General features: G+C 42.9%; 1 protein-coding gene across 4 annotated transcripts in view; it reads right to left on the bottom strand.

Moving 5' to 3' along the window:
• OBSCN (obscurin, cytoskeletal calmodulin and titin-interacting RhoGEF) overlaps window positions 1-14,140 on the bottom strand; it is a 270,890-nt gene that overhangs the window by 64,464 nt on the left and 192,286 nt on the right. For 3 of the 4 annotated variants that reach the window (XR_012644111.1, XM_074985298.1, XM_074985299.1), the window contains exons 68-70: window positions 10,850-11,116; window positions 6,571-6,843; window positions 4,149-4,421 (exon numbers count right to left, since the gene is read on the bottom strand). Coding sequence is in view for 3 of the 4 variants with exons in the window: in XM_074985298.1 (XP_074841399.1) it covers window positions 4,149-4,421; window positions 6,571-6,843; window positions 10,850-11,116 (813 nt within the window). In the remaining variant the exon portion in view is untranslated. Of the gene's footprint in view, window positions 1-1,232; window positions 1,521-4,148; window positions 4,422-6,570; window positions 6,844-10,849; window positions 11,117-14,140 lie in introns of all 4 variants that reach the window. The other variant, XM_074985301.1, reaches the window with a different exon arrangement.

Below are 14,140 nucleotides of genomic sequence, written 5' to 3'. Positions count from 1 at the left end.
AATAACACATCCCACAGGAGGAAGCAGACACGATTGCAGTAGAAAGCAGAAAGAGGCTTTACAAGAAAACAACTTACAGAGAGACATTGAAGTAACTGTGAAGCAGTACCCACAGGTGCATTGTCAAGCTGTTAAATAACAAGAGATATACAAATATCCCACAGGCCAGGTCTACGCTACAGGGTAATATCGAAATAAGGTACACAGTACCAGCTACGTGAATAGCGTAGTGGGAGTTGATGTACCTTCAATCAGTGTTTATTAAACAGTTTGAGGCCACGGAACACCAAACAGTAACATTTTATGCGTAACACCTGTGAAAATTTTCTTTAAAAATAGTTGTCTGGCCAAAATAATAATAATAAAAACAAACAGCTACCTATATAGCAAAAAAAGAAAACAAGAAGTAATTTAATCAGGTATCATAGCAATGAAGAAGCAATGTTGTATTTGAGTTTAATAAGTGAAAATTTAACTCATCAGGGTATGATATCGACAACGTGTCAGGTGCTCATGGCACACCTTAAAGCTGTTCACAGAACACCAGTGTTCCCTGGAACATAGTTTAAGAAACACTGCCTTGGATCGAGTTACTGTGGCATCCCCCACTGCAGGGATGCTGAAGGGAGAAACTCTCCCGTCAATTCCTCGTATGCATCTCATTCCGGTGGAGTACCAGAGTCGACAAGAGTATGGTCAGTGGCTTTACTAGACCTGATAAATCGATTCCCAGGTGATCGATCTCCACACAATTGATCTTCCTGTAAGTATAGACAAGGCCATAGAGAAAGAATGAGACATATTAAGAAGGAAATACTGCCTCCCCTCGCATGAGCACTAATGCTCTGGATTGCTATCAGTCACAGTAATGTAGCCATTCCAGCACGCCCTGCCTCAGTCATTCCAACTGGTCTTCATGAGAAAATAATCTTATGTTGTCAGAACAACAGACAGATGCATTGCAGGCCAGGAGACAGATGGGCTGCCGAACAGAGCGAGGGATGTCAAACAGATAAACAACACAGCAAATTTCACTTTTTTCGGCCCAAAACAATTAACCAACCTTCTCTCAGAGACTCAGTATTTTATGTTTGCTGCAAAGCCACGGACTACGCTGCAGGGTCAACACTCAGCCCTCATGTGAGGGCCCTTAATGTGTGACGCAGACATGCCATGCGAGACACAGGCCTCTAATAGCTGTCAGTGCCTTCTGGGACTTCACTCGTTCTCACCTAGCTGCACAGTTTGAGGTAAATGCACTGGTTCGCCAGCACCGACTTTGTTTACAGCTGAAATGCGGAATCGGTAGGCCTCGCCTGGCATGAGATTGTCCACCACAAATTCCGTGTTGTGAATAAGCTCCTTGTTGCATCGCTGCCAGCCACTACCAGGCGTTTTCCTCTCAACATTGTAGCCCAGGATGCCAGAGCCACCATCACTCAGCGGTGTGAACCAGGACAGGGTGACAGCATGACAGCCCTGACTTAAAATCTCTGGATCTTCAGGGGGATCAGGGAGGGCTGAGGGCACAACAGAGTTCCAATGATGCATCAGGTAAGTGCTGCTGCTTGGAAGTGAGATTACAAATAAGCCCTCATGACAAGTGATAGGGAGAAATCTAAGTGATATATTCAGTGTCGCTGTCACCGGGAATCAGAGCTGGGTTGGACCTATGAAAATCAAGCACATCTTCTTGCAGTCAGCAACTCTCTGCAGACCTGTGCTGCACCATAATCTAGGGCAGGAATGACCATATAGAGCGGGATGAAACTCTGCCGGGGAGTCGTTTATTCGCCAAAAAAAAGCATCATACATTTTTGGCTCATCCGAAACTACTAGAGAACATGACCTAATTAGTACTCTGAGGGAAAAAAATATCATGAGGAGCAAATTGCATGTCTGTCCTTAGCCCAGTGCTTTGATTACATGCCTAAGATGTGGGAGACCTAAGCCTGAATCACCACTCTGGAGCTCTTCTCCCCTCCAAGGAGAGCAGTCTGGCTCTGGCCCATTCTGGGATGGAGCAGGTCTCAGTCTTTGCTGTTGTACTTTGTATAAGTGCTTGCATAGTCATGGGGCCAGTGAGAATGACTCTTATCCAGGCAGTCCCATGGAAGTAGATGATATGGCTTCAAATCTCCTGCCTGGGTGATTCAGAGCAGAAATTCAACCCCCCAAGGGCCCTAGCCACTGGATTAAAGGCTATAAAGGGGACACACATAGCCACACATACTTGCCAGCCTGACCCTGATTTTCAAAAGTGTTCAGAACCAAAGCAAATGTTTTCCCTGATTTTGCAGTTTCTGAGATAACCCAAAAAAACAGTTTTTCACTCAGCTCTTGCGACGAGCAACAAACTCACTGTAACCACTTTAACGCTGCTAATATTCAGCCTGGAACCATCCAAGTTCTTGGGATTTTTCATGCAACTTTCTCCAGCCAAAGATAAAGAAGAGGTGAGCCTAATGCTCCAAAGATCAGGTCAGAATATGCCCAAAGATCAGGGATGGTCAGGCCCAAACTTTGGTTACAGTCTATCGCTAATGGGAATGGAGTTAGCACAGGATTGCACAATAACTCTCATAAATCTCACAGACGTTGCTCTGATGCTTGTGCAATTGCTGTGTCACTTGCCCTGTAAACTAACAAGAAAAGCATAAATACATGAAAGCATTTGATGTCCCTGCAGATTACTTGGAGACTGATCTCAACCCTCAGCATATCCATAAGGATTTCTCATGGAGTATACGCTTGGGTTTAGAGGACAGAAGTAGCTCTCTTTAGTCTGAAACTACATGGTTATTTTCCAAGAAAACGACCTACCTACCACAGTATCTCTTATCAGGAAATTAAGAGCCAAATTAGACTCTAATTGGTCTCTAATTTTGGGCACCCAAAAACTCTAATTTGACGGCAAGTCTTGGCTTCACAATTGATCAGCATCTTGTTTGGGTTTCCATATACAACTCTCAAAGTCTAATAACCCGATTTGCATGCACAGATGCTGTCGCTATACACACCCCAATTTTGGGGTTCCTCAGTGTAGAAAGCTATATAGGAAATTCATCTCTTAATGACAAACAGGACCTGAAAGTTCAGTAGCTGATTTGTTATTAAATAAGAGGAGCAAGATATCTGTGCTCTGTGAAGTAAGGTCTTGCTATACATCAGTGAGATTAACTATGAAAATCTAGATTAAAACAGCACTTTGTGAAGTGCTTTGTTTTCTCACTGGCTGTAATTCAGCTCTCCTGAGCGCAGGTAAGTTTGCAGAGTATTGTTTTAAATAGAGATAGTCACAGCTTACCGGGAAAAGTGATTTCTCTCCAATTATGTACAGTGCTAGCAAATATTTTACAGAAGAGCTTTAGGTTATAAAATTACAACTAAGGAAACACTGGAAAAAAACCTTATCCCTAGCTGGTTTAATTTTAACTTCACAGTCAGAGCAGAACACCACAGCAGCAACTTGTCAAACCTCAGAAGGCTGGCATGTTTGCCTGTGGAAAGGGGAAGCAGAATACAGTGCAGATGCATGAAAATAAGAGTGAAACAGCTTGATGTTGTAGGCTGAGAATCCTAGGGTTAAAGGGTCAAATAGTCTAGAAACAACACATGTTATGTCTAAACTACCCAAGACAGATGGGTCTCCAGCCTCCTTTTGAAAACCACCAGCGAAGGAGCTCCCAGCACATCCTGAGACAGCTGGTCTATTATTCTGCTATTCTTACAGCTAGGGTATGTCTACACTACTCCAGAAGATCAATCTACCAGGGTTCAATTTTGTGCGTTTAGTAGGCACACACGAAATCGACCTCTCAGGGGTTGTAGTTAACCCCGTCCTCCTTGTGAGATGCAAGGAGTAAGGAAGGTCAATGGGAGAAACTCTCCCTTCAAACTTCTTCAGTGAGGACTGCCTGGTAAGTCGATTGCAGATGCGTCGATTCTAGCTGTGCAATTGCTGCAGCTAGAATTGCCTATCTGCAGTCAACTCACTTCCCTAGCGTAGACACAGCCTTAGGATGTTTTCCTGGAATTTAATCTAAATCTGCTCTGCTGTAGTTTGAATTTATTTCTTCCACTCCTACCCTCTGTGTTGCAAGTGCCAATGGCTAAAACTGGCAGAAACATGCATTGGATTTACTTACCTATGACAGATAATGTGGCTGATGTAATGGCATCCCTTGCAGCAAAAGTCACCTCTCCAGAGTGATGTGGCTGGGCTTTCTTCAGGATCAGTTTGTAGCTGTCTCCATCTGCCTGTATTTCCCAGTTCTCATCTGGCTGGATATCCACATCATTAATATACCAGGCGACTTCGCTGATTGGCACAGCTTCACTTAAAACACAGCAAAGGGTAGCTTGGTCCCCAGCAGTGACTTCCAGGTCAACCAGGGGCTGCAAAATTTCCAGGCGCCATCCTGCAGTTAAAAATATGCAATCAACACCCAAAATACTGAAGAAAAGGTTAAGTGTCAAGATTTATGCTTAATCCTCTTGCTGAATCTTTTGACATCTAGGCCATCTGGGCTAGTGGAAGAATGTGAGGTTTATGGGATGCAATCTGCTTAGAGGTGACAGAGATCTTAGAAGCTGGGCTGCCAAAGCAATTAGGGGAGTTCCTTCAGATCTGTGGCTGTCGCCTCAGATTCTGCAAGCTCATGTGGAAATGGATCCCTTGGCTTGTGCAGAATCCCATTAAAGTCACTGGGGCTCCGTTCCAGCGCTAGAACCCACCTGTGCCAACTGCCTTCTGGAGAGGGGCCCTTATTGATTCTAAGGGTCCTTGTTAGATAGTAACAGAGAGGTGGCCATGTTAGTCTGTAACTTAACAAAACAAAACAGCAGTCATGCAGCACTTTAAAGACTATCAAAATAATTTATTAGGTGATGAGCTTTTGTGGGATCTGCCCCATGAAAGCTCATCACCTAATGATATTATTTTGCTAGTCTTTTGTCTTGTTATAGCTGTGTGATGAGTTTTGCCGCTCAAAGCCAACCCAGAGCCTTCAGGACTTTCCCTGGTTTTAGTCAAACTGATTCAAAAAGCACTTGGAGCATGGAGAACATTGCACAAGCAAATGGCAGTTTTTGCTTAAAAAAAAAAGATGCCTCTTTCCTGAAATGTTGTGAAAACAGGAGCAACATTTGTGAAACAGCAGCAAATTCATAACACTCCACAAGCTCATGGGTGTTGTGAGCACAACCATCTGTACAGAGTCTTACTTATAATAATCTCCCTCCAGGTCCACCCACACTTTCTTGACTGGTTCAACCTCATCCTCTCTTTTCTTTTTCCTGCATGAATGTTTCTTATTGCTAGCTCATTTGCTCAAGGTATTAGCATTATGTTGAATTCCTGACATGCCAAGTTATTCACAAAGATGTCTTGACAGAATCCTTGAGCATACTACCGGGAGTGCGACAAGGGTGCCTACTGCCACCTTTCCTGTTCTTGATCACAATGGACTTATGAACAAGACAACACATGGCCTCAACAAAGTATTCAGTGGACACTTTTCAAATAGCTAGAGGACATTGATTTTGCTGATGATGTCACCCTCCTTTCACACCAACATGAATGTATGGAAGAAAAGGTCACAACACTAGACAAAACTGCCTCAATGACTGGACTGAGCATTGGGAAAGACCAAGACAATGAGGATCAACCAGTCCAACAACACCACCACTCGGAGGGTATGACCTGGAAGATGTGGAGCAGTTTACCTACTTGGGGAGTATTATGGGCATAGATGGAGGAACAGATAAGGATATCAGTGCCAGGACAGGGAAAGCAGCAGCCACATTCAAGACTCTCCGTCCCATATGGAGTTCATACATAATATCTGCGAAGACGAAACTGCGGATCTTCCACACAAATGTGAAGAGTGTGCTCTTGTATGGATGTGAGACCTGGCATACTAAAAAGTCTTCAGATAACAAGCTACAGACTTTCATAAACAGATGTCTGAGATCCAGCCTTCACATCAAATGGCAAGACTGTCGCAAATGAAGAGCTTTGGAACAGAGCAGGACAAGAACCAATTGACATTGAAATCAAAAGAAGAAAGTGGGGATGGCTAAGCCACACTCTCAGAAAAACCATCATCCAGCATTGTCCGTTGAGGTCTCACATGGAACCTTCAATTAAAATGTAAAAGAGGAAGACCTCAGACAACATGAAGAATGTCCACTAAAATTGAAGGACAACAACTGGGTTACTCCTGGAGCCAGCTAGAAGTTTTATCCCAAGACAAAGTGAAGTGGAGGAGACTCATAGATGACCTATGCTTCAAGCAAAGTGCAAGGAAGGGTTAAGTAGTAGTAGTATAGGCATTATAGGAGATGTGACACACGCCATTTCCCACACCTAAATGCTTCTCACACAAAACCTAAGAAGCAAGTATAAAATAAAAGATTTCTTGCTGGGGTGCAAAAGGAAAACAGGGAGTCCAAGACCTATGCTACTCAAGAACTACCCTTTTCTGGCACTCAACAAATATTGGTCTGGGTTGTCCACCCTTTCAAACTGGAAAGTTAGCACTCCATGCACAGGTTTGTCATTGTTACCTTTCACGGTCAGGAATGCAGATGTCACGGCATCGCTTGCCAGGAAAGTCACCCGGCAGTTGTCCTGGGGAGTGAGGTTCTTCAGCAGAAGAAGATGCCTGCGTCCATTCTCAAAGAAAACCATCTCAATGTTTTCAGTGGTTCTGGCAGGCTCATCATCAATCAACCAGTTGTAATTGTAGCACTCTGGTTTGGCAAGGTAGCACTCAAATAGGGCTTCTCCACCTTCCATGGCTTCCACGTTCTCCAAACCCTTGATAATACTGTTCTTGGCTAATGCAAAAAGAAAATGATCAACATTAGCTATTTTGCTGACACACTGTTGAGTATCAGTGAGCCTTGAAGCATACTATATATCACCTGGAAGCTGATCTGAGAGAATCATATGGAACGTTAGATCATGGTTTGTCCTTTTAAAGTTTAGCGGCATCCTAACACATTATTTTTAAAATCCATCCACAACAGTGTTGCAATTTAACAAGTAGTAAAATAGCTAACACTGTGTTCCTTTCTGGCTTTACTCAACGTTTATCCAATGACCTGACCTAGATCTTTATAAATGAAGGATGAAATCATATTTGTTTTATTAACTGAACAATTGGTCAGCAGAAATTTATACAAAAGGTTATCCACTGCCAAGAAAACAGAGTATAACCCGTTTCCTTTTGTGCACAGTTGGAACCTCTTCTTGCCAACCTCCTCTAAAAGCATAATTAATATCATTAACACCAGAGAGTAGTTATTAATGGTTTTCAATCCGGCTGGAAAAGTATAACTAGTGGGGTTCCACAGGGGTCTGTTTTAGGACCGGTTCTGTTCAATATCTTCATTAACGATTTAGATATTGACACAGAAAGTACACTTATTAAGTTTGCAGATGATACCAAGCTGGGAGGGGTTGCAACTTCTTTGGAGGATAGGGTCATAATTCAAAAGGATCTGGATAAACTGGAGAAATGGGCTGAGGTAAACAGGATGAAGTTTAATAAGGACAAATGCAAAGTGCTCCACTTAGGAAGAAACAATCAGTGTCACACATACAGAATGGGAAAGGACTGCCTAGGAATGAGTACAGCAGAAAGGGATCTGGGGGTTAGAGTGGACCACAAGCTAAATATGAGTCAACAATGTGATGCTGTTGAGAAAAAGGCAAACATGATTCTAGGATGCATTAACAGGTGTGTCGTGAACAAGACACGAGAAGTCATTCTCCCGCTCTACTCTGCGCTGGTTAGGCCTCAGCTGGAGTATTGTGTCCAGTTCTGGGCACCGCAGTTCAGGAAGGATGTGGAGAAATTGGAGAGGGTCCAGAGGAGAGCAACAAGAATGATCAAAGGTCTAGAGAACATGACCTATGAAGAAAGGCTGAAAGAATTGGGCTTGTTTAGTTTGGAAAAGAGAAGATTGAGGGGGGACATGATAGCAGTTTTCAGGTATTTAAAAGGGTGTCATAAGGCAGAGGGAGGGAACTTGTTCTTCCTTGCCTCTGAGGATAGAACAAGAGGCAATGGACTGAAATTGCAGCAGGGGAGGTTCAGGTTGGACATTAGGAAAAAGTTCCTAACTGTCAGGGTGATCAAACACTGGAACGAATTGCCAAGGGAGGTGGTAGAATCTCCATCACTGGAGCTATTTAAGAAGAGGTTAGATAGATGGCTTTCAGGGATGGTCTAGAAAATGCTTGGTCCTGCCATGAGGGCAGGGGGCTGCACTCGACGGCCTCTCAAGGTCCCTTCCAGTCCTACTCTTCTATGATTCTATGACTCTATGATCATAGCTGGAACAATTTGAAACTGCAAGGGAGCTCATCTTAAAATCTCTCCACCTTTCATACAAATCATGTCCTTATCTCATCCGAGGACTGCTGTTGGTCAATGTAATTATGTTTGTAATCTAAATCAGTGACGATTTTTTCAAATTGTGCTACTAAATGATATTTGCAGAATTATAATTTATTACACTGGTCACATGTTTTCAGTTGTAGCTTTGTAATTATTAATGTCACATGTCCAGGACGTGAATTTCTAATCTTAAGTGTCTGGGCCATTGTGTGTGCAAAAATATGCATAGATGTGTACGATCCATTCTCATGCAACTACTGCACCTGTATGCACCAATTGATAGTTGTACACAGCTAACCAGTTTGATGCAAATATCCCCAGTTTGTGTGCACAAGCAGGCTAGCTACATAGACAGATTAGGCAGATGCTACTGTTCAAAATTATATACACCGAATGGTTGAGCCTAGCTTAGAAACAGAAACCTCTAAGGCTCATATGAGTTATACACCATGGTCATCATGATCAACATTCTAATACGGAGTCTGAATAATAGTCTAATCAATCCTGTTTCATAACCACAGCAATCGTTGTAACTTCTAAACAAAGTTCCCTCTAACTTTTTCCATCCATGGGTGGAATAAATTTTGTTGTGTGCACCAAGACACATGGGGATGTGCACCACCCATAGAAACACATGCTGCTGGCTATGGGTGGTTGTAGAAGCTGTGCTGGGGGGCACCTGAATCTCCCTGAGGTGGCCACCTAAGCACTCAGCTTACGGGGAACACTGCTTCCAAACCACGTGCAATTGCTAGATACTAAGAAACCTGATTCATTTTCTAGCAAAGCCACATTAGGTTTTCAGAGGCTCCAGAACTGAACGTTTCAAGGGAAGAACAATGGAGCAAAGGACAGGAGTTAGATGCATGACAGCATTTGTGTGTGGATGTGTCCACATTATTTTACTCCTCTATGCCCTGTTTTCCACGTATGTATAATGTTGTTACCTACAGATCCCTGCCCCTTGGGTGTTTTAAGAGTAAGTTCATTAACACTTGACAAGGGCTTTTAAACCCTAAGATGGAAGCAGCTACCAAAGTGAAGAGCATTATAGAAAACAATAATGTGGCTTTTTAACTGAGTACAACCCCACAGTTCAGAAACCACCTACTAATCAACTTTTTTTCTGATCATAGTGGCATACCCAGCAATTGAAAACAAGAATCCCATATGGAAATAGCAGAAAACCAGTTATTCAAACCTCATAGCTGCTAGTTTCTACTGCTGTTTATTTTGGTCCTTTGGTTTTGGGGTGCTGTAAATGCAGTCCTGTTTTAAATGGTAGGCTGGAGGCCTCCTTCTGTAGTTGTTTTTTGTACATCAAGTCAAAACTTTGAAGTCAAGGAAAGTTCCTTACATGGAGCAGCTGCAGGTCAACTATCTCAATTAGTTAATACTAGCAAAGATATGGACATTTTCTCTGAAATATCTTACACTCCATCAATGCTAAAATGGGATGCCTTTCATCTAGCATGGGACACTACACCACAGAATGGTAGATTGATTTTTATGTATCCCCACTCTGTTTTAAAGTGAAAAATAAATAACTACAAGAAAGACTATGTAGCACTTGCATAACGCAGTAACGGCAGCAACACAAGTACTTAACAGAGAAAAAATCGTGATACTTGAACACAGACTCTGAGAAACTGAGTCCAAGACATATTTAAACAACACTCTGTTAATTAGACCAATAAAGATTACATATAGGGCCAAATCCTAATCCTATAAAAACAGTGGCAAAACTCTCATTAACTTCATTGGAAACAAGATGTAGTCTTTGGTGGTAAACCATACAGGAATAAAACACAACAAACTTTGATACACTGTTTTCACTGAATCAAGCTTCTCCCCTTTATCTGGTCTATCACAGAACCTTAATTACACATAAAATAATACTTTGACTGTTCTACATTACCTCCCAGGGACACTTACAGAAGCTAGTTACAAATTACAAGAGACATTACAAATTATAATTTTAAATAGATCAAAAACTACACGTGAACTGCAGATTAGATTAACAAAATAAAATAAAATAAAATAAAAAGCAATGGTATTTTATCCATCCGTTAAAGTTTTAAAAAACTAGCTAAGTACTGTTATTTTTCAAGTCCCCAAGAAAGCTACAGCTGTACCATGACAATAAGTCAGCAGAACATATTTCATATGATTAGTACTACCACCAGATTCAGTTCTTTGGAGAGTAGGCATAATTCCCAATATGTGTGTGGAATCATACGTGGACAATTAATTTCCAACTGAATTTTGCACATTTTCACATTCAACTCATGTTGACACCCAAAGGTGTTTCTCATGATCATTGACATTGGAAGGAACACCAAAGGAATCACCACTTGTTGTCAGAGGTGGCCACGGTTTGCCACTTGGTGGTTATGTGGTTCCCTAGGCAGTCTTCCTTTTCTGCTGGAAGACCTCACCTTGAACATCAAGCAGAGCCACAACTTTAGTGCTCCCAGCTTCACAAGAATAGATGCCACTGTCTTCGGGAAGGGCGGGTGTAATTTTTAGCATTGCTACATTCCAGTCCTGCTCGATAATGACTCGTCGCCCATCTGCAGAAACTTCCTGTTCATTTTTCTTCCATGTGGCTTGCACTGGCCTAGAGTACTGGCATATGAACACTGCTGTGCCATCTTCATCCACAGTAATGTCCTGCATGGGGCTGACCACCTCAATGGTTGGATCTGTCAACCAACACGTCGGGAGGGACATGCATTAGTGGATCCTCACGGACAGGGCAGCTCAGATTTCGTTAAGCACAGAGCTCGCGTGGAATGGGAAGCAAATGCAACTAAGTTACAAGCACAAGGCTGCCCACACACGCTACGGGTTAGCTGGTTTAGCATGTGCCAGCATCAAGCAGCGTGCAAGCTAACAGTGTCTTTTAGGGTAGCTGTATGGTCAGACAGCTTCACCCAAAGTTTCTCAAGCTTATCTGTGTCTGTAGTCATTTATGACCCAACTCCCTCTCAAATACCTATACCTCCACCCACCACATGAGACGCAACCTGTGCCCCCATTGTCACGGTCAACCCTACCCAACAGCTGGCGCAGGAAAAGAAAGGGCCCTGGTCCCATTTAGGAAGTTCAGCGCCACCAGCAACATTGTGATGGTTAAATGTTTATGCTCTTGGGGGCTGTTCTCCCTCTCCAAGAGCCCAAGGAGAGATTGTGGCTGCAGTCCTTATGTGCACAAGGGGTGAGAAGAAGTGGGCTGCCAATCTGTGACTTTCCCTTCCTCCTGATGCATCCATGAAGATCCAGTCATGTTCGGCTATCTGGGCCTCCATACCTGCTTCATAGGGCAGTAACATTGTGTGCACCAAAGACACCAAGAAGTCATGAAATTTGAACCTGTGCAGAGCTTGTCCAATTGCAAGTGAACTTGTTGAAACAGGCCCCTGCAGGGCAGAGGGAGAACTGTTGATATCATGGTCACAAGAACAAACATTAGAGAAATATGGCTGGATACTTCATGGTCCATAATCAAGTGCAGGAAAGTGTCCATTAATACAAGCACGGTTAGAATTTTACTAGGGCTTTTCCTCCCCAGCAAGAAGGATGCTACTGATCATAGTATCACAACTGGGGTGTTTCTTTTGAATGCATAAGAATGTCAGAGTGGCCATATTGGGTCAGACCAAAAGTCAATCTAGCCCAGGGTCCTGTCTTCCAACAGTGGCCAATGTCATGTGCCCTAGAGGCAATGAACAGAACAGGTAATTGTCCCTGGTTGCCAAATCCCAGGTTCTGATAAACAGAGGATAGGGACACCGTCCCTGCCCATCCTGGCTAAGAGTCTTTGATGGACCTGTCCTCCATGAATTTATCGAGCTCTTTTTTGAACCCTGTAATGGTCTGGGCCCTCACAACATCCTGGCTGTGTCTACACTAGCCCAAAACTTCGAAATGGCCATTTCAAAGTTTACTAATGAAGTTTTACTAATAAAATACATATTCAGCGCCTCATTAGAATGCCGGCAGCCGTGGCCCTTCGAAATTGACGAGATGGGGGCTCCTTTTTGAAAGGACCTCAGCAACTTTGAAATCCCCTTATTCCTAACAACAGATGCTTGTGTTCTGAGGAGTAAATAACATTTCCTTCTTTATATTCTCCAAACTTGTCATGATTTTTAGACCTCTCTCATATCGCCCCTTAGTTGTCTCTTTTCCAAGCTGAAAAGTCCCAGTCTTCTTAATCTCTCTGCATACGGGAGCTGGATATATATTTTGAGAGGGGGTGACCACACCTGCTGTCTTCAAAATGTGAGCTTATCATGGATTTATGTACAGGCAAAATAATGTTTTGTGTCTAATTATCTATCCCTTTCTGAACAATCCTCAGCTTTCCGTTCAGCTTTCTGACTGCCACGGTACGCTAAGCCACTGTTTTTAGAGAATTATCCACCGTATTTGCCATATCTCTTTTTCTGAGTGCAGACAGCTCATTTACAACCCATCATTTTACATGAATAGTTGGGAATGTGTTTTGCAATTTACATGACTTTGCATTCGCCATTCTGATCAAGTGCTCTATATCTATATCCGATATACTCCAAACCCTACCCTCATTCAAGTCTGTGGCAAAAAATTCCATTGGCTTCAGTGGAAGGACAATAGATATAAAATTTCAGTAGGCACGGTGCCAATTAAAACATGTCTGATACTCATAATTTGGCTGCACGCAAGCCACAAATGTCTACCAATTTTTTTAAAAAATAATAGTCTGGCCTCACTTCTGTAGTACATCCATTTGGAGTTCTGTGCAGAGCAGGCTACAGAATCAAGCTCTTTACTTAAATGCAAATTGCATTGCTAATGCACTGGCTATCATTCATTCATGGGCACATTATTTTGATGTCAGACACACAGGATTTGTCAGTTCACAAAGATCTCACCAAACTGATGGTGCAACAAAATTGATGGTCGTTCCGGATTCCAATTGCACAAGTCCAGCTACATCGGGTTTAGTTCAAGGACACAGCTACCCAAAAAGGGAGGGGATTCGAATAGAAAAAATAGCAAATCTTCTGGTGTGTGACAAGTAAGAATTATTTTATCGGTGTCTCAGGACAAAAGCAAGTCACAGCTTTTCCTGAGAACTTTAAGGGATGTATACGTGCAGGGGATGTCTTTAAGGTAAAAGTTTGAGCTCAGCTTTGTTTGCAGCTCCTGGCTGATTTTACCATAACTAAAACCGTATCAACAGCAACAAAACATTCCCAGAACTGTACTAATCAGCAGTGACAAATAAATGGGCCCACATCACCATGGTACTGCTGCAATGGGATGCCGCTGTTGTTCCACTGAGATCCATCCAGGTACCGCTATTGGTTCTGCGTTTCCAGGCACAAGGGTCATTGACTTTGATTTTCATGGAGTTATGCTGCCACAACACGAAAGCCACACAGTTCTGAATCCGGCCTAATGCTGGTGTTTGTGTGTTTCCTGGAGCAGTAGCAGGCAAGGGTTATGTAGTATTGGTGTGGACACAGCAGCAAAATGAAGACAGACCCATGCATGAAATTAAGCTGCAGGCTGCAACTTTTATTAAATGTTAAGACAGGGCGGTGTGCTGCCCACCCATCTCCCCTACTCTCCTATACCAGGTGTTTAATTGGCTGTGGTGTGGGAGGTTACAGGGCTCCTGTCATGTAACCCATAACCCCTCAGTCTACCCTATGGACTTAGATCTCTGAGTCCTAATA

The sequence above is a fragment of the Carettochelys insculpta genome, chromosome 2 (genome assembly GCF_033958435.1).
Source record: "Carettochelys insculpta isolate YL-2023 chromosome 2, ASM3395843v1, whole genome shotgun sequence".
Taxonomy (NCBI): Eukaryota; Metazoa; Chordata; order Testudines; family Carettochelyidae; genus Carettochelys; species Carettochelys insculpta.
Note: the sequence above shows the minus strand (reverse complement) of the source record. Positions and strands in the feature narration are given on the sequence as shown.